Source organism: Gorilla gorilla, chromosome 1 (assembly GCF_029281585.2).
Source record: "Gorilla gorilla gorilla isolate KB3781 chromosome 1, NHGRI_mGorGor1-v2.1_pri, whole genome shotgun sequence".
Lineage (NCBI taxonomy): Eukaryota > Metazoa > Chordata > Mammalia > Primates > Hominidae > Gorilla > Gorilla gorilla.
Genome location: NC_073224.2, coordinates 75375554 through 75403140, shown reverse-complemented (window position 1 = coordinate 75403140; position 27587 = coordinate 75375554). Strand labels below are relative to the sequence as shown.

The window sequence follows — 27587 nt, the reverse complement described above, 5'->3', positions numbered from 1 at the left end:
ACTGGCAAAGGGATGTGGTTACCTTGACTGGATTAGTCTAATTAGAACCTGCCATGGAGCTGGAGCTCATCCCCCAAACTGTACGGACGGTGCACAAGGTTGGGGGATGGAACGATCTTGAGGAGGTAAACATAATGCCTACTACAGTTTTCCTTTTTAGATCATTGGAGAGATGTGGGCACTTTCAATTGGATTGTAATTGTTGGTCTAATCTTACAAGTGCCTTGTGTCTTATTGCAGAACATCAGGGAACACCTGTCTGAGTTGTGCACCTGGAATTGCCAACATCGTGCTCAGTATGCATTTATTGAGCTAAAAATCCTTCAGGCCACATTATCTGTAGAAATGTGAATTTTGTTCTCAATGAATTCTTTGGCTTAAAAAACAGGTTAATTATAACATAATTGTTGGTAATCATGTCGTAAAATATGTAATAAATGACCAGAAAGAAAAAGCATAAAACAGAAGTCAGAGGGCACAGAGAAGAGAGTGGAATGAAGAAAAGATCCTAAAAGCTTTCAGAGATCAGACATGCTTTGGAGGCACAGGTATGCCCTTCTTCCATTTCCATCAGCTCCTGAGTATCCAGATCCTAACCCAAGATCTTCCCACTCATTGTCAAGCTTCTTTGAACTTCCCACGTGTTTGATCACAGCTGAGGTGTGCAAAAAGGCTGGGTTCTGAGATAGGTCAGATAGAATCTGACCAGAAGGGGCCAGGCCTGGCAGCCAGATGGGGAAGAGCTCAGGCCACCAGCACAGAGGTTCACAACTGGCCAACATGTGAGGCACTCGAGGGCTGTGAGGTGTCCTCCATGAAGACCACATTGTAGGCCCCATATGCCCAGCTTTAGGCTTTGTTCTTGTTTCCCTAGGTGGCAACTCAGACTGGCTCTCCCAGTCCAAACCGTGTTCCCTACTTAGAGCTGCAGCATGAGGGGTTGCCCCTGGGCTAGTACCTTTGAAAGCCTGTGCTGCTGTTATGACCCTACTCAGAGAGGAGATTTAATCTGCCAGCACAAACAGTGCTGTCCATAACTTTACTGCAGTACCAACGTACTCCCTTTAAAAGACAATCACCTCCAAGAAAATCACTTCAAGTAATCTTGGTCTGAGTGGGTGGGAGGGATATTACGAGGCTCTAATTGGAGATCCCCAGTGCTACTGGGATTGATACTTGAGAAATGTTTTGATAGAAAAGAGGCTATTGGAGAAGACTTTGCAGCATTGTAGATGCCATTGTCTGAGCCTGATGCTGCAGTGGTTTGGATAAACACCCTTCAGCGACTATATAGAGGCTTCTGGAAGTTAGCCCCTAGCCCTTCTCTATCCCAGTCTAGATAACTGGCATTTCAATTTGTTTCTCCAAGTCCAAGGGGTTGTAGCATTTTGTTTTCTTTCCAGTTAACTATTACTGACTCCTAGTGACTTTTCCTTCCAGAGACTATCCAAGGAGTAGTTTTCTGTCCTTAGTTTTCTACCTCCCTTAAGTTCCTTAGAAAAGTATGGGAAACTGCAAAATATCTTCTTTCCTCCGTACCTGTTTACCTTTCTCCCTCTCTCCTCCCCTCACTCCTTCCTTTTATAAGCACTTACTGAATGCTTACAATTACTACATTTCTGCTCTCTGGTGGTTAAGCAGGGCCAGGTGACTGAATTCTGGCTAATGGAATGTGGAGAGTTGATATACACCACTTCTAGGCCTTGCCTGTAAGCCTCATGCAAAATCTTTCAAGTGCTTAGTCTTTTTCTTTGTCTCCCAGCTGGAGAGAAAAAGAGTTTAGGAAGACTCTGAGGCCCAGGGCTTGGGTGTTAGCAGGACCAGGTGCCTGTTTTTGTAAATAAAAAATTTTATTGAAATACAGCCATATCCATTTGTTTATATATTGTCTATGCTGCTTTCACACTGAAAAGGCAGAGTTGTGTAGTTGCAACTAAGATCTTATGGCCTGCAATGGCTAAAATAGTTACTATCTAACCCTTTAAGAAAAAAATTTGCTTAACCCTTCCCCAGGGGATGGCAGAGCCACTGAATGAAAGGAACCTGGTTCCCTGAATGACTATGTAGAGCAGAGTCTCTCTTTCCCATCTTCCAGGCCAACTTGCATCATTAGACAGTGATATTGGAGAGAAATAAGTTTTTATTTTATTAAGCTATAGATATTTTGAGGTTGTTTAATACAAACATAAGTTATTTTACATAATAAAAATGGTAGCTAATATTTATTGGGCATTTTTTATGGCCAGATGCTGTTCTATGAGCTTCTGTATTTAATTCTCACAACTTTATGATGTATCTACCTTTTTTTTTTCTTTTTTTGAGATGGAGTCTCGTTCTGTCTCCCAGGCTGGAGTGCAGTGGCGCAATCTCGGCTCGCTATAACTTCTACCTCCTGGGTTCAAGAAATTCTCTGCCTCAGCCTCCTGAGTAGCCGGGATTACAGGCACCTGCCAGCATGCCCGGTTAATTTTTTTGTATTTTTAGTAGAGACAGAGTTTCACCATCTTGGCCAGGCTGGTCTCAAACTCCTGACTTTTTGATCCACCCGCCTCAGCCTCCCAAAGTGGATGTATCTACTTTACATGTATCTACTTAATCTGTAAAATGATGTATGATCATTTTACAGATTAAGATATGCAAGGCTATGTAATTTGCCGAGGGATTCAGTTGGTGAGAGTGGAGTTGGGATTCATACCCAGCTCCAGAGTGTAGGCTCCTAACTTCTATTTTTTTGCCCCATATTTACCTAACTTATAGTTCCAAGTTCCTCCCCAGATACTATGTTGATTCTTATCACAGGCTTCTGTAGGGCAGGTTATATTATTATCCTCATTGTTTATGTGAGAAAACTGACCTAGAGAAGTCAAGCTAAAGGTTGCTTGACTAGCAAGTGGCAGAAATGTAACCTGAACCCAGAGCTTCTGATACCAGAATACAGACTCTTTCAACTCCTCCGCAGAGACTCAGACTGACTTAGTGCACACTCCATATTTGAAGCCGTGTTTTCCTTGAGTCTTGGTTTACATTCAGAATGCACCAGCCTGTTAAATTGCTGTTGGACATTAGCCCATCCTTGAACAGTCACCATAACAACAAAGGCACATGGAGAGGAATGTGGGGTAGGCAAAAACTGATGCCAGTCCAGGGGAGAATAGAGCTTTGCAGGGAGTGGGGGTGGGTCAGGGAACACTTTCTGGGTGTGTTTTGCTATGTTCTTTTCATGATATAGACTGGAAATGATTGCGAAGGACACTGTTCTAGTGGCTTTTAGCAACCTGACTCATCCAGGACAATACCTCTTACCAACTTAGCACAACCTCTCAGGCTGACACACTGCTTTTAGGACAGTGTTTGAAGACATGATTCCTAGGGGGAAAGGGTGTCTATTAACAATGTAGGTTCCTGAACCCACCCAAGATCTACTGCATGAGAATCTCTGAAGAGACATCCAGGAATCTGCATTTTTAACCAGCAATGTAGATGGTTCTGATGTACATTAGAGATTGAGAAGTGCGGTCTTAGGAAGTCATGGCAAATGAAAATCATGCCCAGCTTTTACTCCTCCTTTTGCAGTCAGGTAGCAGGCTGGCTCAGCTAAGAAAAATCCCTAGATGAATATTTATTTCTGCACAGGGAATGTTTCCTCTCAGAGTAGGCGGGTGAGTATGCTGAGTAGGTCATTCCCTGCCATTCCTATTGCTGGGCAGGAAACCCATTTTACTGTATCAGTTCTCTCTCAAGAGAATCATTTTTAGAATTAACTCAACATGATATATAAGTTGTAGAGTATCATATCTCAAAATTTGTTTCCATCTTATAACTTTTAATTTCTAACAGGTGGGAATTAGGACATCTTTACCCTCATCCAGCCTGTGGCAGACAGAGGGTACAGAGCCAAGATAGCTCAGGGCCAGCTTGGGGACACTTGTATGCCTACCACTCACCTCGTAGTGCTCATCAGTTCCATTTCTGTCCACTATCTCGTAGCCAATGTGCTTGGTGGTATATGCAGTGGAGATTTCTTTGCTGAACTCAGAACTTTCAGGGTATAAAGATAGTAGACTTAGAAAAGCATGAGTTTCATTGACTTGCTGGTGTATCCACTTCTCACAAGGTAAGTTGGAGGATGCACATGTTCTGGAGGAATCAGAAAGAGAGTGGTGGAGGGGTGGGAATAGGATGGGCATGCACCCAAGGAGAGGAAGATGAATGTCCTCAATGTGACAGACTCATCTTTAAGGGTCTGAGAGGCACAGATAAGCCAAAGGGGTGCGTGGACCATTATTTCTAAAGCAGTCAAAAATAGATGAATTAAGAAGTAAAACTCTTGATAGGGTATAAAGGGAAAGATGGTGCAAAGGACATAATATTTCTTCATGGACAAAGATCTTGACTTTGACTCTGGAAGGGTGACAGGGAAGACAATTTCAGAAGTAGGCTATGAGCTCAAGTGTTTTTGGCAGTGCAGGGTGCTTGTGTGGGGGTGGAGGAAGAGAGCCCTTATTCTGCCATTCCACTGTGCCCTGACAGGGAAGGGAAGGGTTTTTCTGGGGCTGCTGGATTACACTAAACCCTCTTCCACCCCAGGATCCCCATAATTTAAAATCACACCCTCTGCTCATTAACCAAACTTAGCAATGAAGAATAAGAAGAGAAGTAGGTAGGAAGCAAGGGTTAGAGTCAGACTGGTGCTCTCGAAGCTTTCATTAACTCGTTCTTGGGCAAGTTTTGCAGAGCTCATCTTATAACTTTTAATTTCTAAGCAGGCCCTCTTCTCCCTCCCTTCAGGAGTGTTGAGTGTGAGCTACAGGACAGCAACTTTGCTCTCAGGAAGCTGCTCACCTGGGTCCACCCCTCATTCTCTTTTGTAGATCTCCATTTCCTATTTTTGCCAGGTTCTCTGTAGAACCTGCTTCCATGGGCGTGGGCTGAATGACAATAATGGAGTCCAAGAGATGCAGATGAAAGACCAAAGTTTACAGGACTTTATAAACAAAGTTTTATCAGAACACAGTCATGCCCACTCATTTACATATTCTCTGGCTGCTTTCATGCTACAACAGCAGCGTTTAAATAGTTGCAACAGAGATTGTGTGGCACGCAAAGCTCAAAATATTTATTTTCTGGTCCTTTGCAACAGAGATTATATGGCGTGCAAAGCTTGAAGTATTTATTTTCTGGCCCTTTGCAGTGTTTGCCAATCCTTGCTCTAGAGAGTTTTGTATGGGCATTTAAATGCTACCCTTAAGTAACATATATCACTTCCACTCACAACTCACTGGCCAAAATGGTCACATGGCCCCACTCAACCATAGAGGGCCAGGAAGTACGTCCTACCATGTGCCCAAGAAGGGGATAATCAGAATATTTGGCAAACGGCACTAATGGTCACCATAAGCACCTACTATGAATTGAACTCAGTACTAGGTGCTGGGTATAGAAAGAAGAACAAGACAAAATTGTTGATCTCAAGGAATTTAATGAATGCCAGAATTTGGGGATTGGAGGGGGAAGGCTAAGTATAGATTCGAGTGTCCTTTCCTAGAAGATATAGACTGGCTTGTCTGAATTGCTTGAGATCTCGGCTTGGTGCTAGCCAGAACTGGGGACTGGCCGGCTTGGCAAGCAGTGGGGGCAACAGACCCTCCTGGTGAACATTTGTATCAATAATAGAAGGGTTGTTTAACAGAAATTCTTAAAGGAAAGATGAGATAATTTCATATTTTGATATTCGTAACATAAAGCTGGAGCTCCGCAGTGCATATTATTGCTGTTGTAATTTTGGCAAAGATGTGATTCAAATTGGCAAAGTGTCTGGGAAGAGGAAATCATGTAAGGAGAGAGGGTGGGATGGGTCAGGAAACAGAGGTGGGGAGCCAGGTACTGGTGGCCTGGTGAGAGCTGGGAGGGTGGCCCAGGAGCCTTTGTCACAGACAGACATGAGGGAAAGGAGGCTGCAGCCAGCAGAGCCTGAGAATTCTTGGAGTTGCTGGAGATGCTAAGGCCTGGGGAGGGAGTGGGAGCAGCAGGGGAGGGGTGTGCGCGTGCATGTGGTGAGGGAGAGACATTTAAACATCGTAGGAATGAAGGATAAATTTAAAATCCCTCAAGGGGAGTTGACACAGAATGACAACGTGAGGAACATGAATCACTCTTTCTAGGGACCCACCCAGCTGTTGGCATGATTTGGAATACATTTTCTTCTCCTTACCAAGCTCATTCTGGACTCTTTATCTTCCTTCTCGCTGATCCCTTGACCTGGCCTTGGTGGCCAAGTACCTAGTGCTGGCTACCATGTCCTGGGAGCTTCAAGCTCAAAAGCATTGAGGCCTTAGGGTGTGGTGCTGGTAGGGCAAGGAAGACCAGTCCAGATGCTGGAGATGGAGAAGGGGACAAATAGAGAAGGTATCTTAGGGCTCCAGGGGCGTCCGAGTCTATTGAATGCTCCCATCAGGCTTTATCATGTATGCGCTAAGATCATCCTCTCATCCAGACTTTTTGTTTCTATTTATTATCTTAGCATAATGAGGAGGGGGGCTGGGAGAGGCATTTATGGATTCTGCTTCATGTGGTAGAGACACTGTGATCAATATAGTGGAGATAACCATAAGCTAGGACCTGAAATCTGAGTTCTCTCCCAGCTCTGCTTTTTATTGGCAGTGTGATCCTGGGCGGGGCTCTCTACCTTTGTGGACCTCAGCATCCATAAAACGATATGGTTAGATCATTAAGATTCCTAATCATTGAAATAGTCTTTGTTTTCATGACTTGCAATTTGACTTGCCGTCCAACCCAGGGAAGGCGGGGTGGGAGATGGTGTCCGGAGGGCAATGTTCTGGGAGGATGCCACCCTGGGGGCCCAGTACAGCTCCCAACACGTAGTGGGTGCTCAACCATCCAACACTGGTTGAATGATCTGGAGGCCAGGGTTCCTCTGAGCATGTAGAGCACGGGACACTTCTTAGATGCCACTTGTGGTCACTGAGACATGTGGTTGGGAGGAATTCTGGTTTTGGGCTCCTGGCTAGGAGGGAGGCAATAAGCAGGTATCTTGAAAAGGTGGTAAGTTCAGGCCTTCTCAAGCCACAAGGACTCCCCCCAGTACTTAGACCTGCTGTGGGGACTAGCAATGTGTGAGTAACTTTTACATCTCTCATTAAGTTAAACCTTTGCTAACTGGAGCATGTCAAGATCTAGTACCAGCCACCCACCTGGAGTACTGCTTTCACTTGGGCAGGTCCATGAGGCGTAAAACAGGGAAAACACCTCAATGGCTTCGGACTCAACCTTTAGGGGTGTAGTAGTGGAGGAGCAGTGCACAAAGGAGGAGAGAGGAGTGACCAGGGAGGCAGGAAGAATCCTTTGGTTTCCCTAAATCCTCCCTCATGCACATGCTCTTCCTTTTGCCTGTTTTCCTCTCCTGTTCCTCAACTGGCAAACTCTGTTTAACCCGGCTCCAGGGTCCTTTCCTTCACAAAGCCCTCCTGACCACCCCCAGCTGGGCTAGGTGCCCCTCTTTTTTTACTTTTTTTGGGATGGAGTCTTGTTCTGTCACCGAGACTGGAGTGCAATGGTGCGGTTTCAGCTCACTGCAACCTCTGCCCACCGGGTTCAAGCAATTCGCCTGTCTCAGCCTCCCAAGTAGCTGGGATTACAGGCACACGCCACCACACCTGGCTAATTTTTGTATTTTTAGTAGAGACTATGTTGGCCAGGCTGGTCTCAAACTCCTGACCTCAAGTGATCTGCTCACCTTGGTCTCCCAAAGTGCTGGGATTATAGGCGTGAGCCACTGCGCCCAGCCAGGTGTGCCTCTCATGTGCTCCTCTAGCAATCAGGCCTACGCCAATCATAGCACATTCTGTTATGTGGTCACAATCGATGTTCTTCCTGTCTCTTCCATGAGGATGATGTGGACTAAGTCCAGCTCGTGTTGTTGTGCCTAGTGCCTGGCACAGTGCCTTGCACATGGTAAGTTCTCAGTCAACGCTGATTGAATACGTACGTCTTTCAGAGGCCAATCTGGCTATGTCCTCCTTGGCGCGGAAAAGGAGAATGATGCCAAGGGGAGCAGCAGGGGCATCTGAGTCACACATGGCCCCAGGTCCTGAGGCAGGCACAGGCATTAAAAAAGGAGGAAGGAACCTGCATACAGGACCCAGTTCTCAAGAAGAGTTCTACTTGGGCTGGGCTCAGAGGCTCATGCCTGTAATCCTAGCACTTTGGGAGGCTGAGTGAGGAGGGTCGCTTGAGCCCAGGAGTTGAGACTAGTCTAGGCAACACGGGGAAACGTCATCTCTACAAAAAATAAAAAATTTGCTGGATGTGGTGGTGTGTGCCTGTGGTTCCAGTTACTCAGGAGGCTGAGACGGGAGGATCACCTGACCCTGGGAGGTTGATGCTGCAGTGAGCCGTGATTGCACCATTGCACTCCAGCCTGGGTGACAGATCCTATCTCAAAAAAAAAAAAAAAAAAAAAGGAGAGACCACCTTGTGGCTTGGTGCCCCCAGGCACGCGCTTGGGAGGCAGGGCAGCAGGTGGTGGTGGCAATCCCCCCAGAGTGGGCCCTGGGGAAGGGGTTAGAGGGATTCTTCCACCAAAAATGGGAGGGAACAGCCAGCTAGCTGTCCGAGGTGGGGCTGAGATGTGCGGCCCTCGGAGTTCTCTCCTTATTGCAGCACCTCGAAACCTTACCAACGCGGCATATCATTATTTCTTTAATCTGTGTCTTCTGCAGTAGACTGTAAGTTTATGAGGGCAAGAATCCAGTCCACTTTGTTAAATTCTGGACACCTGGGGGCCCAGCCTGGTCCACCGCGGATGCTCCTAATTTCAACATCATTTGTTGAGCTCCACTGTGTGCCAGTTTGTGGGTCAGGCCCGGGATGTAGCACTGAGCAAGCCAGAAGCCTTGGCCTGGAAGGCAATGCCATTAACCTCTTTCTTTCTCTTCTCTATTTCCCTGTGACCTTGGCCCCATTCTTCCTCCCTCCCTCCCTTCCCCACTCCTTGTCTCTGCCCTCTCCCTCCCACAGAGCAATGTTCTGTGATGGTGCCCGAGATGCGTGGACTGAGCCCAGACCGCAGGCTGCCCGAGCCCGCCCCCTGCCCGGCTGCGGGGAGCCCTGAGCCCAGGTCCGCCGGCCGCCGCCAACGCCACGTCCTGGCCCTGCCGGAAGAAGAGGCATGGCGGCCCCAGCAGTGCGCTCTGCTCGAGGCCGACGCCTCGGACGAGGTGGGCATGCTGCCGGCTTCCCCGCGCGCCGCCTCTGGCTTCGACAGCTTCTTCCAGGTGCAGGAGGGCGAGGGCCAGGGCTGGGAGGGCGCCATGGCACTGGAGGCGGGCTCCAGCCCTTTCCTGCCGGTGAGCCCCGAGGTCATGAAGCGGCGGCGCGGGGGCCTCATCGAGCAGCGCGACATCATCAAGGCCCACGAGGCGCACAAGATGCAGAGCACCCCGCAGGCCCGGCGCAAGGAATGGGAGTGAGTATGGCGGGGACGCGGGGGCGGGCGTGGCTGGCTGGGCCTGAGGTCGGGGTGGGTTCCTGGAGCGGATGGGCCCCGTGAGGCCGCCCTGGAGGGTCGGGAGATGCTTTCACTGTGCTGCGACTAACGAGAGGCTGGACCCTCTGGATGAGGTCCTCGTGGTCAGTCCCTGATCTCACCACCCGGCTGTAGGCCTCGTCCAGCCTCACTGAGGCGTTCAGCTGTCAGATGTGGGTGAATCAGGCTTGCCCCCAAGGCTCACTTGTTTTACTAAGAGCCTGTGGAGAAAGAACTGGGGTCTGTTTCATTCTCTGAGCTTTCCTGAAAGCCAGGGAGAACCCTTCACAACGTGGATCATCTATTTCATCTTTACTTCAGGAACTGCAGCTAACCCTGCCTTTTTAATATCCTCCTTGGATGAATGATTACATTTTGGGCACATCTCCAGTGGATGGAGGAAAATGTCCAAGATCTGTGTGGCCACTCCTGGCTTTATTTCTGCTCTGTTTGTGTAGGGCAAAAGGCCAACTTTAATTCACACCTGTTGAGAATTTTGGCTTTTTCTTCTTAGGAGTCCTAAATTAAAAGAAGATGGGATTTCACTTAATTCTCTCGGTTGCCCCAGGTTTATGCTCCATAGAAGGACTTTGCTTTGTCCTGTGGATGCCGGAGTTTACTCGGCATGCTGGCATGCCCTGTGGTCTGTATGTCTTTATCTCTTCTTGCTTTAGATTGTTGACTTGCTAGATGTCATCAAGTACAAAGAGATTAGTCACAGATGTATTTTGATGGTGGTGGTCGTGGTGGGATTTACCTACTTGGTTTCAGTGAATGTTCTGGATGATACAAGTAGGGGTAAATGAGCTGATCTCTGTTTCATAAGGATGTTAATGTTTGTTAGTTCGCTCATTCATTCATTCAGTGAGTCCGAATGTATGCCGGGCTCCTGGGATTCAGAGAGGAGTTGGGCACAGCCAGCATTCAGCAAATCTCTTGGTTGTTCATCTCTCAGCGCTATTAGTATTTAGAGCCTTGCATACCTGTCTTTAAGTGCCAGACAACATTCCAAGCACCTTACATATATCCACTCATGTTAATCTTCACCATAACTATGAGGTAGGTACAGTTATTAGCCACATGTAACCAATGAGGCACAGAGAAGTTAAGTGACTTTCTCAAGGTCACGTGGATAACAACCGCATTGTTACTGTGATTTGATATTAATTAGTAATTTGAACCCTGGCAGTCTGGTTGTGGAATCCATGCCTTTAACCATGATGGCACAGTGCCTTTCATTCTAACTCTCAAAGTACTTATCTCGACAACCTATTGAGATGCCATGGTAAGAGCACTGGTGTGGGGGTTTGGAGACTTGGGTCTAATTCCCAGGGTGACCTAATTCGTGGTGTGACCTTGAATAAGTCACCTCATCATGACTTTGAAAAACAAGTAGGAGGGAGTAGACTTCCTTTAAATACAATGCAGCTCTGATAGCTGGCCTTTCTTCATATTTAGAAGTACTATTTTTTAATGCACCTCCATCTTATCTTTCTAAGAGGACCCTGAACAACTTGAGGGCTGAGACTGTCATGCACATTGTTCATGTCACTCAATGCCTATCATCTGGCCTAACCCAAAAAATCCCACAATACTCAATGAAAAACTAGCTTTACCATGACTAGCAATGTGGAAATAACTTTTATGTCTTTCACTAAGTTAAACTTTTACTGATTGGAGGATGTCAAGATCTAGTACCAGCCACCTACCTGGGGTGCCGGTGGGGATGATTGGGAGACTGTTTTCACTTGGGCAGGTCCATGAAGAGGTGAACCAGGGAACACACATCAATGGCCTTGGGGAATGTCAGCCTTTAGGGGTGTGGCAGTGGAGGAAGAGCACATGAAGGAGGTGAGAAGCAGTGGAAGGAGGTGGGAGGGTAACCAGAGGGTATAGGGACAAAGAAGTAAGGAAAATGGTGTGTTCAGAAGGAAGGTCATCATCTCCATAGAATGTTGCTGAGAGGTCAAATAAAATGAAGATAGAGAAGGAAACACTGGCTTTGGCAACACAGAGATGACCTGAATGGGAGTAGTTTCCACAGGGCGATGGGGTCAGTAGCCCAGTTGGAGTGGGTTGAAAAGAAAATGGGAAGTGATAGAGACAGTGATGTTGCCCCATCCTTCTCTGCTCCCCAACACTCACAGCCTCATCATGGCTTTTCCCCTCACCACCCAAATTCCTTAGCCTCATGGCTCTGTACGTGCCTTAATTTGAACTTCTCCACACCCCTCCCCAGTTCTACGAACCCTAATGTTACTGAGCAAAGAGGGCTTGCTGCTCGGGGCACTAGAAGCCAATACTACAGCACTGGGTTTTTGAGAAGAGAAGCTTTTTACTGCATGTCGATTCACAAAGAGACGGGATGTCAAGCCCAAATCTGTCTCTCTGTCCTCGCTGCAAGGCAGTATTTTCATTAGAAAAGGTTCAAGGGATTAGTAAGTGATTGGTGGAGGGAAAGGGGAGGTCTGGGAAGTCCTTGGACATGCTCAGTTATCTCTTCGTGCTACCTCACAGGTCGCATGTGAAAATTCTTGAGGACTTAGTATGAAACATGTCGTGGAAATTCAGGCTGTGGGGTCAGCAAGCTTGTTCTGCACAGACGCCAGTAGGCCAGGCCATCTTGGTTCCAACTGATGTCAGCCAGTTTTTTCTTGATCTCACGTTGTGGGGAATTTCAGCATTTCTGCAAGTTGTTTCTTTTCTTATCTGCCATTCTGCAAGCTCAAGAATATCTGTTAGTCATTGGTTTCTTACTCTTTGGGGCACAGTTTCAGCTTCAGCTTTTCAGCAGGTTGTTTCTTTTCTTATCTGCTATCCTGTAAGCCAAAGAATGTAGTCATTGGCCTCTTTAACTCTTTGGGGCACGGTTTCACTAATACACTGTCTGGCACTCATGTTCCATCATCAGCAAAATCCTGTTCATCCTCCTTGTCTTCTCTGGAAGTCCCCTTCACTCTCTTATTTCTGCTGGAGCCTCCCCCCAGGAATGCGGCTTGCTCTGCAGCTGCCTCATGTGACAGCTGCTTTCCCTTCCACGCTGCCTTGGACTCTGGAGTCTAGAGAAGCAATTTGCTCCTCACTGTTGCTTCCAGACCATTACTCCCCTCTCCTGTCCTAAAAATGCCAGCTGTGGAGTGCATGTCATCAGATAATACCACCTACTACCCCTCGTTGCCACCATCTACAAACTCCCAAGTCACTTGCTTCATTCCAGAAGAATGGGTTAGCCCTGGGTTTACTGCCTCTCTTCCCCACATCTTCAGCTGCTGGCAGTTCTTAGTGATTTCAGTATCCACGTAGATGACCCTTCCTGCACCCTGACCTCTTGGTTCCTTAGCCCCTTCTGTTTGGTGACTTTGCCTTCTTGCTTCCTGCTGACAGCTCACCTCCATGGTCTGCCTGGACCTTATCATAACTCCATTACTCCATAATCTCGGTTTCAAGCATCCCACTGTGTGATCACCCCCTCTTTTCTCTCCACTGCACTCCCTCTAGTGCTCAGTTCCCAAGATTCTTTAATCTTACTGCATCCACAAGACATTGATCCTATTACCTTTTCACTATCCCCTTCCCCAGTCATGTCACCATTTCCCATCTTATCAAACTGAATTCCATCATAAGCACCAAACATATTTTCCAGATAAAATAGTGACCTTTCACTTGAAGTCTCCTCCTACCCTCTCAAGCTCTTTCTTCTACCAACTTCTAAGATAGAATGAATCATCCACAAAGGGCAAGAATGCTGGAGCTCAAGTTGGTTTCTAGTGTACTTCATGCTTCACCATCATTATAATCTCCTTATTTTCACCATCAACTTTGTTGTCCCTCTGCTGCTTTGTTATACCTTGTCTGGCAAAACTTCAGCCCTGCTAAATCCCACTTGCCCCTATTCTTCATGTACATATGGGCAGGTGACCATAGCTATAGAAAAAGTCACAACCACGCCGATTGACCTCACTGTGAATTGATGACTGCCACCTCCAGTTGGCCCTTAGTCCTGCCCAGAAATCTTACTACTTTTCCCTTTTCTATTCACTCTCACACTCCTCTAGAGATTATTTCACATGCTTTTCCCTTAACTCTCAAATCCCATCATTTCCTTCCAGCTCGCTCCTAGCTCATGACTACAATTGCCTTCCTACTTCACTGGGAAAATAGCAGCAATCAGGAGAGGCATGTACAGGCTCCATCCACTGCACTGACCGCCTGCTGCGTCTGGGTCCTGGTACCAGGCCTTTACCTTCTGTTACTGTGGACTGACCACCCCTCAAGTTCCATGTGGAGTCTGTTGCCCATGTAGAGAAAAATGAGCCCCTTTGTTTATTCTGTCTCCATTTTTTTTTCTTACAATTTTCTCTGGAACCCATTCCAATCAGGTCTTTGTCCCAAGCAAACAAACAGCTGTTGACATGGTGACATTGGCCTTCCCAAGGCAGAATCCAATGGGTGTTCCTTCGTGTCCATCTTCCTTGACCTAGCAGCAACATTTGATCACTTCCTCTTTCTTGAAACTCTTTTGTCCTTATTTTTTATATTTTATATTTTTTTAGAGACAGGATTTTGCCGTGTTGCCCAGACTGATCTCAAACTCTTGGCCTCAAGTAATCCTCCTGCATCAGCCTCCTGAGCTAGGAGTACAGGTGAAAGTGTTTTGTCACATGGCTTTTACGATACCCACTCTTGGTTCTCCTCCTATGTTGCGGGTTGCTTCTCAATCTCTTGCTAGTTTCCACTTCCTTTTCCCAATCCTTACTAAACACTGGATGTCCCAGGGCTTGGTCCTCAGCCTGTTCTCTTCTCACCAGTGCTTACTTCCTAGTGCTCTTGCCCAGTCCCAGACCTTTGGTTAGCATCATATACGGCTGACCTCTAAATTGGTGTCTGTACTCAGGACCTCTTCCCTGAATTTTATATACCACCCACTTATTCACCATCTTTACTTGTACATCCATCGACATCTCAAGCTGAACATGTCTAACATCAAAATATTGATTTCTCTCCAAACCTGCCTCTCTTGTAGTTTTCTCTTTCATTAAACCTACATTTTTTCTGTTGCTGGGGCCAGAAATGTTGAAGTCATTTTGATTCTCACATTGACACTCAATTCTTGCCAATCCCCAGTGTCTCCCCCTTAAAAATGTATCAGATCACCATTCACCACCTCTGCTGCTGTCTCCCTGGTCCAAGCACCTTTTATTATTTTTATTCCACACACATGTGTATGATACTAGATGCCCAGCACTATTCTAGGTACTTTATAAATATTAATTAATTTATCCATGTAATAATTGATTGAAGCTGGTACCATTATTACCATTATTGTCCCCATTTTTGCACTTGGGGGATAGAGAGTTTAAGTCACTTGCCCAAGATCATAATGTCAACCACCTCTTAATGAGCCTCCCTGCCTTTGCCCCTCCCTGCTAGACTCTGTTTCCCCAACTGCAGCTAAAGATCCTTACTTTTTCTTTTTTGATTTACAAAGGATTTAGAAAGGTAGAACAAGTAGTTTCTGTCCAAGAGTCTTAAGAAATATTTCATATCAGTCCTTAGCTCAGTACATGATTTCCATCTTCTCCCTCTTCCCCCTGCCCAGCCAGCCTCCTAAAGATGCATGGATGTCTTTGGTTTGATTTCTTCATCTTTCCCCTTAACTCATTCTGCACTGGCTACACTGGTCCCTTGTTATGCCTTGAATGTACTCAGACCTCCCACATCAGGCCTCTGCCTTTTGCTGGTCCCTTTGCCTAGAATGCTTTTCCCATTTATCAGGATGGCTCCTCTCTCATTTCATTTAGGTTTCTGCTCAGAGAGAACTTCCTGATCACCCTATTTAAATAGCATTCCCCCATTGTCACTCTCTTTCCGTCTTTATTTTGCTTTATTTTTCATCATAGCCCTTATTGTTTCCCCAACGGACACACAAACACACACACATACATACAAGCACAGATATTTTGCACTGGAGTGCAAGCTTCTTGAAAGCAGGGCCTTTGTCTTACCTTCAGGGTCCAGAACAGTGCCTAGTGTGCAGTTGACTCACAATAAGTGTTTGCTGAAAGAATGATGAAATAAACATATTGAGGGGAATTGATATCCATTCTAATCAGCTAAGTTCCAGGGAAGGAGGCAGCTGAGTTCCCTGTGTCAACTGTGTGGTTGTACAGGTTGCTGACTGCAGAGTCCTCCAGTTGAACAGTCAGCAATAGAAGTGGGGAGTCTGTTCTCTGCCCCACTTCAGGGCTGCCCAGGATCTGCATGCACTTTGTAGAGATGGAAATTTTTCCTCCCTTCTGTCTCCTGCCTTTCAGCTTCTCTTGACTTACGTTCTTTAGACAGGATCCCCTTGGCTCTAGGACAGGGGCAGCCTGGTCCTTTCCCAGGGCTTGGATTTACTGCAGTGGGAAATCAGGCAGGGTTCTCTGTGGGCAGCCCTGACAGCATCTTGCTCCTCCCAAGACCCTGTCCACTGCTTATACAGGTGAAAGCCTGGGACACATACCACCAGCTTTACAAATCCTGTCTCCTAGACACTGAGTCAGGACCCTGGTGATAGTGAAACAGACTAGAAATCAACCTGGGAGGTCTCCTGTATTTTTTTTTTGTCTTTGGCTGGGTAAGCCAAATACTGATGGGAGAAGGAGTACTTTAGGTGATTTCAGATGAAGCAGATTTTCTTGTACAGAATGTTGTTTTCCTAAGAACCTATTTAAAGGTTTCCTCAGGCCCACTTTTCAGGTGATGAGGACCTCTTGGTTAGCACCAAGTGTTTATTGTGTACTAAGTTTTATAACTTTAGCAAGTGGGCATGTCACAATGTTTTACTAATACTTTAATATAGTTCTCTCCAGCTTAAAACATTTTTCATACACATGATCTCATCTGAGCCTCACAATGACCTCATGAATTAGCTGTTATTATTTATAATTTACAGGAGAGAAAAATGAGCTCCGAAGTTAGAGGTGGTACTAGGTCAAAAACCTATGTCTTGATAATGACTGCCACCATTTATTGAGCACTGGCTATATGGTAGGTGATTTGCATTATTTATTCTAATGGAAATAATAGGTACCATGATGAAGAACAGAAACATTTTGTATGGCACTATTATTGCATATGGATCTGGAAGAAAGGAAATTATGTGTAACTTTAAAGTCTGCGTAGGTTGGTATGACTTACTCTATAAAGAGGGAGGGGGTATTTCCATAATCATAGTACTTAGCACACTACATTGTAATTGCCTGTTTACATGTCTGTGTCCCCCACTAGATTGTAAGCAGAGAAGTCTGTCTGCTCCCCATTGTGTCTCCTTTACTTAGTACTGTGTTGGGCACATAATAGGCACTCAGTAGACATTTGCAGATGAAAAACAACAACAACAACAGCAACAACGTGATTTTTCATATTGGGAAACTGAGGCTTGATAAGGTTAAGTTACCTGCCCAGTATCACAGAGCCAGTGAGGATTCACTCCAGGTCCTCTAATTCCGAAGCCCATGTTTGTTCTACTGAGCCATCCTACTCACTGGTGTCCCTACAGTAACTGGCACAGCACTGGGTAAATGACGGGAACTCAGTTCATGCTTGAATTCTTGCAATGCTACTTGTAAATTGTGGGCTTGGGCACTTTGTAACCTCTGCATTTTTTGAGTAGAGGAGAGAAATAATACCAACCTTGCAAGCGTGTTGCAAATTTTGACCACATTTATTAGATCATATAGTCTGGTGGGGGGTCCTCAAAATGTTGATGAGCACCAGGGTTATTCTGGGCCTCTTCTCTGCCTACAGCCTCCCTGGGTGACCTCACCAGGTCCACATACCTGCAGATGACTCTCAAATGTAAATTTCCAAAGAACCCTTGACTCTTGAAGCCAAATGCTTGTCTGGCATCTCTGCACTGTTGTCTATCTAATCAGCTTCTAAAACATAATGTGGCTGGAACAAAACTCCTGATCCTCTTCTGATCCTGTCTGGCCCCTCATTTTTCCTTATCTCAGTAAATGGCACCACTATTTCTCCAGTTGTCCGAGCCAAATATTCTCATTATCTTTTATTTGTCTCCATTTTTCCTCACTTCTGATCAGTGGTAAGCCCTGTCAACAACATCTCCCAAACATATCCCAAGTCCAAACACTTCTCCATCCCCACTGCTACCAATCTCTTCCAAGCCACTATCCTTTGGACCATTGCAATGGCCTCCTAACTTGTCTTTGCATCTTTGTTTCCCTAGAATAAGAGAATGTGATCTATTGACACAACAGGCAGGGACAATATGAACTCTTTTTGCTGGCTCATAAGGCCCTACCCGACCTGAGCTTTGCTTAACTCCTGGCCTCATCTACTCTCTCCCTTGTTCTCTGTGCTCCTGCCCACTCGCCTTTTATTTAGGCTATGCCTGTTTATGTCTCTACCCTGGCTCCTGCCGTTGCCTGGAATATTTCTCCAGATCTCAACAGGGTTGGTTCATTCTTGCCATTTGGACCTTAGCTCAAATGATACTTCCTCAGAGAGGCTGTCCTTCATCACACAGTCTAAAATAGACACCTGGTCACTGCCATATCACCTATGCAGTTGACCACCAACCCCCACAAGAATGTTGGTGCCGTGAGATCAGTGATTTGACTGCCTCATTCACTCCATATCCCCAGTGCTGAGGGCAATGCTGACATATGGGCCCTCAGTAATTATTTGTGAATGAATATTTATGAATGTTCCGTAACAGTGGCTATGGTTATAGTTACGATCTGTGTGTTCACCTGGCCTCTGATAGCCCTAGCCATACCAAACGGTCTAGTCCAGGAAGCTCAGGACACCACTGGCTCTAGGTCTAGACCAGGGTCAGCCCCTGGGGTGTGGAGATTCATGAGCTATAAAACACAGGTTGGTTAACTTACAGGTTGTATGAGAACTGTCCTCCTTCAAGCTATTGTTTGATCACCACAGAGCCATGTCTTATTTGACTTTGGGTAAGATATCCAACCTTTGTGGGCCTCATTTTGCTCTTTTGCTAGATTGTGGATGAGTACAGCAACCTTTTTGAATTGTTATGAAGGAAAAACAGCATGTAAAGTACTTAGTCCGATGCTTGGTTGTTTTTCTCCTTGATGTCTGGTTCCTCACCTTCAGGAGCCTGTCACTTGATATCACTTATAGTTTAACCAAAACATTAGACTGTCAATCTAACAATAGAAGCCTGCAACTTCTTATCTACCAAGAAAGTGTGCAAGAACTGCTAACTCATGCCCCCATGCCTAGCAACATGGCTTTCTCAACTTTGAAAGGATTAGAGTCATCCGTTGGTCTTAGGAACCAAAAACATTGATGCAACTCCAAATAAAAGTAGCAAACATGTATTTTTCCACTACCATAATAACCCTAATCCCCTTAATCTTACCCATCATTACTACCTTAGCCAACCCCTATAAAAAAGGTTCATATCCAAATTACGTAAAAACATCTATCGCATGTGCCTTCATCATCAGCCTCATCCCTACAACAATGTTTATATGTACAGATCAAGAAGTCATTATCTCAAACTGACAGGCATCAGAGGTTTGCCGAAGCCCACAGTGCAGAGGTTGTAGTTAGGCTTGGGATCAGCTGTATACATCAACGGACCACAGCAGCATGTGGGAGACTACAGGAGGGAATGCACAGTGCCTGGCACAAGGTCAACAGTCAGTGCATATCAGCCATTATTATGATCATTATTATTATTCATCTGGTCTAGCTGCTTCATTTACAGGTGAGGAAGCTGGGGTCCTGAGAGCCTGGGTGACTGCTGGTGCTTTATGTGAAGGTCAGTGGACTGTGGTGAGTGACAAGGTAGGAGGAACCAGTCCTGGAAGTCCCACCCACTTCTGTCTCATGTGCCCTGCAGCTATGCTGACTTAGTAGGGGTGATCACATTCAAACAACAGTCTCACCGGCATTCACACCGCATTCAGCATCAGCAGCATATTCTGTAAGGCAACACCTGTCTCAACCTTGAAGCTTTATGGGTGAATTTAAGGGCCATTGGGCCAATTTTTTTTTTTTTTTTTTTTTTTTTTGCTGGCCTTTTGAAAGGCGGCCAGCCTCCTGCAGATCTAGTGAGACTAAGTGGAGACCTCAGTCCACATGCTGCCACCTGCTGCCGGCATCAGACATCACTCGGGTTGTTAGAATACAGGTATCTGTGGAACCACTATTGCCAAAAGGGTGCATGGCAGAATTTGTTCTTATATATGAGTGCTTTGTTGTATTATCAGATATTTTAATTTTATTTAAATGTGTATGTTTTTAGAGGGGGCAGGAAGTCTCCAGGTCACTGTATTCCCCACCATTCCTTACTGCCTTAGGGCTATTAGAGGACTGACTTGGTCCTGAAGGCACCTGAGTTTGCAGGTCTGCAAAATCCAGCCTTCTCACTCAGAGATGAGGCATTTCAGGATCCTAGGGCTGTAGTATAACAGGGTTGCAGAAACCAAAACATGTGCCAGTGGAACACAGAAATCATGAGCCTTCAACACACTGGGTTATCACTAACCAACAGCAAGTTTGAAAACCACCAGCCAAGAAGAGACCTGGAGCACATGCCCTACTTTCTTGGAATTCTGAGCAGAGCAGGAAGGTGCAGAGAATCCAGAGAATTGGGCTTCCCTTAGGAACTGACACAATTTGGGTGATTTCTAGAGATTTGCTTTAAGATGATCGTTTGGGGAACTTCAGCACACACCCTTGAATTTTCCTTACCTGTCCTCCCGGGATTAGAAAAAAGAGGCTGTTTCTAGATCTGGTCTCTGGTGACTCGCCTTTCCCTTCAACCTTCCGCAGTTCTAGAAATGCTTCCCTAGAGAACTGGGTTTGAGAATAAACAAGGTGGTGCGCGAGCAGCGCGGTTTTCTGTGCTTGCAGTGGAGACCGCCTGTGACAAGGAGGGTCCTGTACTGGGAAGGAGGGGGACTGGCCCCCTGCTAAGTGCCTGGCGACTCTCATCTCTTGCAGAGAACGAATGCATAACCTCTCTGCCACTCCCTTTCTCTTTCTGAAGCCATTGGATGCCCTGAGAGAAAGCAGAGGGTTTCCATCTTTTCCAGAGCACAGTGCTGGGAGCAAGGGCTGGGGGAGATCTGTTGTCCCAGTTCTTCCCTTCTAAGGCAGGCCTTGGGGGAGGACTCTCCCCCAAGACTCTGCAGCCTGGTGCTCAAGCCGGATCGGCCCGTTCTGTGCTTCCTTTTGTGGCACCATCAGAGTCTCCTCCCTGTTTGGAGGCTCAGGTGAATCAGTCCCCTCTCTCGCACCCTGCCCTTGCGCTGGGCTGCCTCCACTCTGCTCCCATGGCCATATCTGTAGAAGGAGGCTCTTCAGTCTTCTGAACATGTCAAGATTCGGAAATTCTGCCCCCAGCCATCTTTTTGAAGAAAATGGGAAAAGCGGCGCCCTCTAGCGCCAGCTGCTCAATTTGTTTTCCCTCTTTTTCAGAAGAGATATTTTTTCTTCTTTTATGGTGCCCCCAAGTGGTTGTTTCTGTGTATTGCAGCCGCAGTCTCACTGGGATGCTTTCCGCTGTGTAGCTGGAGGGGCTGGGGCAGCCTGGTGGTCAGCACTCACATCACAAGAAAGGAAAGCGAAGCCAGGAGGAGAAGGGCCTTGGCAGGGCATGATGAGCGCCCCGAGACTCCCACCGCAGTCCAGGGCCTTCCCCCTCCCTGACCACTGGCAACCTCTTGCCATCTTTAAGGGCTTGCCTGGACCCATGGCTGCAAATGAGCCAAAGGCGTTTTCCTCTTGGATGTCAGGGGATGGGTGAAGACACGTGCAGAAAAGGAAGTGCTCATTGTGGAGGAGGTGAACATAATTGGAGAAATTTGCTTTGGCCTTTTTGGCTGAAAAAAATATTTATGAAATTGCTGTACACCCCCGCTCCCCCCCCACCCCAAGCAGAGTTAGATACCTATAGAATTCCAGGCACCGATGAAAAGACCTTTAAAATTAATCGCACATAACTTCTCATTGAAGGTGCAGGTGAGAAGGCTGAGGCGCAGAGAAGGAGGTGGGCGTGGGGCACCCTTCTGAGGACCCCCCCTCAGCCGCTCATACCCCAGCCACACTGTCCTCCTTCTCTTCTCTTCTGCTTTTAGCTCCTTTAACCATCTTTCTCTTCCTCTTTTTCTCTCGAAGCCCATAGCAGGGAGGGAATGAAGGCATGCAGGGTTGGCGTGTGAGTGAGGAAGAGGGCTCGTCCTCCTTTCCCCTCTGTCCCTGCCCCCGCCTCTCCTGGGGACCTCCTTGCAGACCCTCTGCAGCTGTGCTCACATCCCACTACTCAGCCTCACTGCTGTTCTAAAAAGGCAGCATCACTGCCTGCTGATCAGGTGATGAGGAACCTGCAACCCTTCCCAAATTTATAAAGAAAACACAGAGGAATTCAGTAAATTCTCTTTCTGCTCTTGGAGTAGGACAGACCAGCGGTCAGTTCTGGGGACAGTGCTCCTGGTGTGGAGACAGTGTTGGCTGGACACACCCAGCTTGGGTGCACTGGGGTCAGGTGGTCAGGTCTAACTCCATCCCCCTCCTGTCACTCCGTCTCAACAACTCCCCAACCCAGTCCTACCCCATCTCAACCCTTCCCCAACCCAACCTCTCTCCATCTCAAGTCCTCCCCATTTCAGCCACTATCCATCTCAAGCCCTTCCTATGTCAACCCTTATCAATTAAACTCCTCCTCATCTGAACCCTTCCCTAACTCAACCCAGCTCATCTCAACCCCTTCGCATCTCAACCGCTTCCCATCTCAGCCACTTCACAACTCAACCCCATTCCCATCATGGCCCCATCACAATTCAACCCCTTCCCATCTCATTCCCTTCACAACTCAACCCCTTCCCATCTCAACCCCTTCACAACTCAACCCCTTAACAACAGAACCCCTTCCCATCTCAACCACTTCACAACTTAACCCCTTCACAACTCAATCCCTTCCCATCTCAACCCCTTCCCAACTCAACCCCTTCCCATCTCAACCCCTTCCCATCTCTACCCCTTTACAATTCAACCCCTTCACAACTCAACCCCTTCCCATCTCAACCCCTTCACAACTCAGCCCCTTCCCATCTCAATCCCTGTCCATCTCAACCCCTTCACAACTCAACCCCTTCCCATCTCAACCCCTTCACAGCTCAGCCCGTTCCCATCTCAACCCCTGTCAATCTCAACCCCTTCACAACTCAACCCCTTCCTATTTCAACCTCCTCCCATCTCAACCCCTTCCCATCTAAACCCCTTCACATGTCAACCCCTTCACAACTCAACCCCTTCACATCTCAACCCCTTCACAACTCAACCCCTTCCCATCTCAACCCTTCACAGCTCAACCGCTGCCCATCTCAACCCCTTCACAACTCAACCTCTTCCCATCTCAACCCCTTCACAACTCAGCCCCTTCACAACTCAACCCCTTCACAACTCAACCCCTTTTCATCTCAACCCCTTCACAGCTCAACCCCTTCACAACTCAACCCCTTCACATCTCAACCACTTCACAACTCAACCCCTTCACAACTCAACCCCTTCCCATCTCAACCCTTTCCCATCTCAGCCCCTTCCCACCTCAGCTTCTTCACATCTCTACCCCTTCCCATCTCAACCCCTTCACAACTCAACCCTTTCCTTACTCAATCCCTTCCTATCTCAACCCCTTCACAACTCAACCCCTCTCCATCTCAGTGTCTCCCCAACTTGACCCTTCAACATCTCAACCACACTCATCTCAACGCCTCCCTATTTCACCCTCTCCCCATCTCAAACCTACCTCATCTGAACTCTACCCATCTCACCACACCCATTTCAACCCTCACCCATCTCAACCTCTGCCCCATCTCAACCTCACTCATCTCAACTCCTTCCCTATCTCTACCCCTGCCCATCCCAACCCCTCCCATCTCAATTCCACCGCCATCTCAACTCCTCCCCCATCTTAACCCCTCCTCACCTCAATCCCTCTCCATCTCAACCCCCTCCACCTCAACTTCTCCCTCATCTCAGCCTCTTCCTCATCCTAACCCCTCCCACCTCAACCCTTCCCCATCTCAAGACTTCCCCATCTCAACTGCTCTCTACCTCAACTCCTCCTCCATCTCAACCCCTCCCCAACTTCAACCCCTCCCCCACCTCAACTCCTCTCCAACTTCAACCCCTCCCCCACCTCAACTCCTCCCCCATCTCAACCCCTCCCCCACCTCAACCTCTCCCCATCTCAACTCCTCTCTCATCTCAGCCCCTCCCCCAGCTGCCGTCTGTTATGGTTGCTTCTTTCCCCTGTGTTTGTACTTAAGCTAGGAAAAATTCCCCCTCCCTCCCTCCCTCTTTCTGTGATGAACATGAAATTATATTACACATATAGGTCTTTGTTTTGCTCTTATTCTTTTAGTTTTAAAAAATTACAGGATATGGTGTGCATCTTTCTTTGGCCATTTCTGGAAAGATGTCCATAACATCTCTTTCATGCTGCAGAGTATTCCTCAGCATGGCTGAACCACAGTTTATTCCAGCAGCCCTATCAATGGGTGTTCCCAGTTGCTTTGCAGTTACCAGCTGTGCTGTAGTAAGCCTCCCCTACATGCCTTTAGGACGTGCACTTTCATTTCTGTAGGGTCAAGTCCTAGAAGTGGGACTGTGGACAAGTCTTTCCCACGCTATGCCCTCACTCTCCGGAGGACTGGCACTTCTCTCAACACCCCTCCTCAGCATCTCAGCCTCAAATTGAAATGTGAACTTTCACAGTCTGTGTTATCTCTCTGGCCCCACTGGAGAGGCCCGATGAATTAATAATATGCCTGCAGGAAACAGAGAGATGGAGTTATTAATTGTCAGTCCATGAGCCCACCCTCTCAAGGTCCTAATTAGCATGCTGACAGCTTCGGTTTTATCCAGAGCCAGGGCAAGGCTCTGGGGACACTGTGGCTCAGCTAGGGGCATCCGGCACAGAGTGGAGAGCCCTGGTGCCTTTCTGGGTGGGGTGGAGGGGCGCTTGCAAGAGGCTTGTGAATTCAGAAGTTCCTTCAGGAATCCCTTTGTGCCTGCTGTGGGGTAGGGGAGAGAAACAGGCTGGGAGTGGGGGCAGGAATGGGAGTTTTAGTGTCCAGGTGGTGGTGATGGTTGGTGTGTGCTGCTCTTGGGCCCCAGTGGTGGGTTTGTGATTCTGGTTCTGCTGCAGGACAGTGACACTCACCAAGCTGTGTTGGGTGTAGTTGTCTCAGGGAGGTGCCTGCTTTGAAACCAAAGTTCCTTTGATGGGGAGGACTGACCCCAGGAAGACTGCTTGCATATCAATATTACTCTAACCCATGGCCCTCTTTCATAACATGCACACTCCTGGAAAGGATATCATTAAATCTGGCATTGGTGCATGGCCAGGCTCACATAGGGTTGCCCAAGAAATGTTTCTGTAAAGGAGGCCGGGTGCGGTGGCTCATGCCTGTAATCCCAGCACTTTGGGAGGTTGAAGTGGTTGGATCATTTGAGGTCAGGAGTTCAAGACCAGCCTGGCCAATATGGTGAAACCCCATCTCTACTAAAAATACAAAAATTAGCTGGGCATGGTGGCACACGCCTGTAATCCCAGCTGTTTGGGAGGCTGAGGCAAGAGAATCGCTTGAACCTGGGAAGCAGAGGTTACAGTGAACCGAGATCACAACACTGCACTCCAACCTGGGCAACAGAGTGAGATTCCATCTTAAAAAAAACAAAAAAGAATTGTTTCTGTAAAGGAAACTACCTATAGGAAGCTGCGTGACCTTGGCCAAGCCTCTTCACCTCTCTGGGCCCTTTTTAATGTGGATTAGAGGTGGTCCTTATTTTGGTTTGCTCCATACTGGGCAGCCAGAACCATCTAGAACACCAGCCAGGACTTGCTCCCCAAGGGTGCTCCTCTGTTGCGGTGCCTGCCTCTCTGCCCAATCTCTCTCCACACAGTGGAGGCTCTGAGTCTTTCCTACTTTGAGCCCTCATCTCCACCAGCATCTATGCATAGCTCTGCCGTCTCAGGCGCCTCTCAAGAAGTTTCAGGCAGCAGAGTTGGTGGAAGCTGAAAAGTCATTTGAATTAGTTTGCCTGGGTCTATTGCTCAGGAGCCTGGGCACATCTCTTAACCTTTCTGGGGCTGAGGACACCAGCATTCAGGGTTGTGTGTGAGGTGCTTAGTGTGATTATTACTCATGTTTGTTATTAGGCTCTGTCCTGCTTCCCCCAGGCTGTGGCTGGGAAGACACAACAGCCATTTACACAGTAAGCTGCCCAGTGACCCTGCCTTTCCCATTCCCAGTCTGCTTTTAAAAAATATGGGTGTCTAGACCCCAACCCTCAAAGATTCAGATCAGTTCATCTTAGGTGAAGTTTTAACAGGAAGATGTATATAGATGTATATATTTTACAAGCTCTTCAGGTGATTGATTAGTTTAAGAACCATTGATTGAGACCCTTGGCAACTGGGCGGGCAGGTACCTTGTGCTCATGGGGCCTGCCCAGCCAGACACAGCCTTTTTCAGGAGCAAATCCCCCTATCTCCCTTTTGGGACACAGCAGACTGTCTGAGATCATCTGATAACCTCTACGTACTCTTTTCTGGGGCTAAGCTGCCTTTCTGGATCAGTTAGAAGGCAACTGGAACATCTCTGAAAGGTTCTGGATCTCTGTACACGTACAGTAAGGGGACAGAGCTCATTCTGTGACAGTCTTACCAATGCACCACAATGTAGCAGTCTCTCGTTGTAAGGCATCACCCGGAGTTCTTCGTTTCATGACCAAAAAAATTAAGGAGTGTGGACAAAGGGTGAGGTTAGAACGAAAGTTTAATAAGCAAAAGAAGAAAGTCCTCTGCCACAGAGGGGACGCGAAAGAGGGTTGCCTTTTTACAGTTAAATTCAAAAGCTTTTGTAAGAAACTCCCCTCATCTCTGTAGCTGTTTGTGTAATTCCCCTTATCTGTGCAGCTGCGGGCATGTCCTTAGGCAAGCACAAAGCACAGCTTCTCTTGTTCGTGTTACTGTGGTTATGTTTTGGGTAAGCCCCCCACCTCCGTGTGCAAGTTCCCATGGAGCCCACTGTGTACATGCACGAAAAGAGGAGGAAACCTTTCTGTGGGAGCCCACGATTACACCAAGAACAAAGGCTGCTATGTTGGGCCTTACTTGCTTATCTGTGCAGCTGCAGCCTGAGTTTTCCCCAGGCTGCTCTATTTGTGCCTGTAGCTTGATTTTTCAGGCTGTCTTTCATTTTGAAAGAATTTTACCAAAGACAAGCTTTAGCTGTCTGCCCAACTAGTTTTTCCTCTTCTCCTCCCTCAACTGGATCATAACTTATGACTCTGAGGCTGAGTCCTGGGATAGTTGGATGTAGAGGGGGCATTATCTGGATTTGAACCCAGTAATTCTTAGCTGTCTGATATTACATAAGTTACTTAGCCTTCCTGAACCTCACTTTCACCATCTATAGGACAATATGTGCTTTGCAATAATAACATTAGATTTCTAGAAACACACACACATGCATAACACCAGGAACAAATTTTCCTATAACTTATTTTATTGATTTCTTTTACATATATGAAATAGAAAAATGATATTCCAAAGAATTATACCTCTCAATTTTTTTTAGGAAAAATGTTTAAAAAATAAAAAAATAAAAGAATTCAAATTGTGCAAGTAAAACAAAAGGTAAATTGGAGCTCTGCTTTAAAGTAAATTTCAATAGAAGATTGTTGTTGTTTTCTTTAAGTAAGAAGCTGAAATTGCGGAGTGAGTTTTGATGTGGCAGTGTGTACGCTGTCTTGGTTATCCAGCTGTTTTGACTCGGTTTTGATGGTAACATATACTGACCATGAAACTCAGAGGTAAGTAATTTCACCATTTTGAAGACACCCACAGCTCTTGACATTTTCAAAAGGTGGTTCCCAAAATAGGAGTTCTTTTGAGATGGCATTGGTATATTCTAAGGTGGTGGATGCCAGAGATTGGCTGGGTGGCTTGATCTGGGTTGCAGACAGTTAAAAGTTAAAGAAAAGT

At 46.9% G+C, this 27587-nt stretch overlaps 1 protein-coding gene across 1 annotated transcript in view; it reads left to right on the top strand.

Annotated features, from left to right (window-relative positions):
- CACNA1E (calcium voltage-gated channel subunit alpha1 E) overlaps nt 1-27587 on the top strand; it is a 497630-nt gene that overhangs the window by 86122 nt on the left and 383921 nt on the right. The window contains exon 2 of the mRNA XM_063710329.1: nt 9037-9484. Coding sequence (XP_063566399.1) covers nt 9051-9484 — 434 coding nt within the window. The 5' untranslated portion in view covers nt 9037-9050. The remainder of the gene's footprint in view (nt 1-9036; nt 9485-27587) is intronic.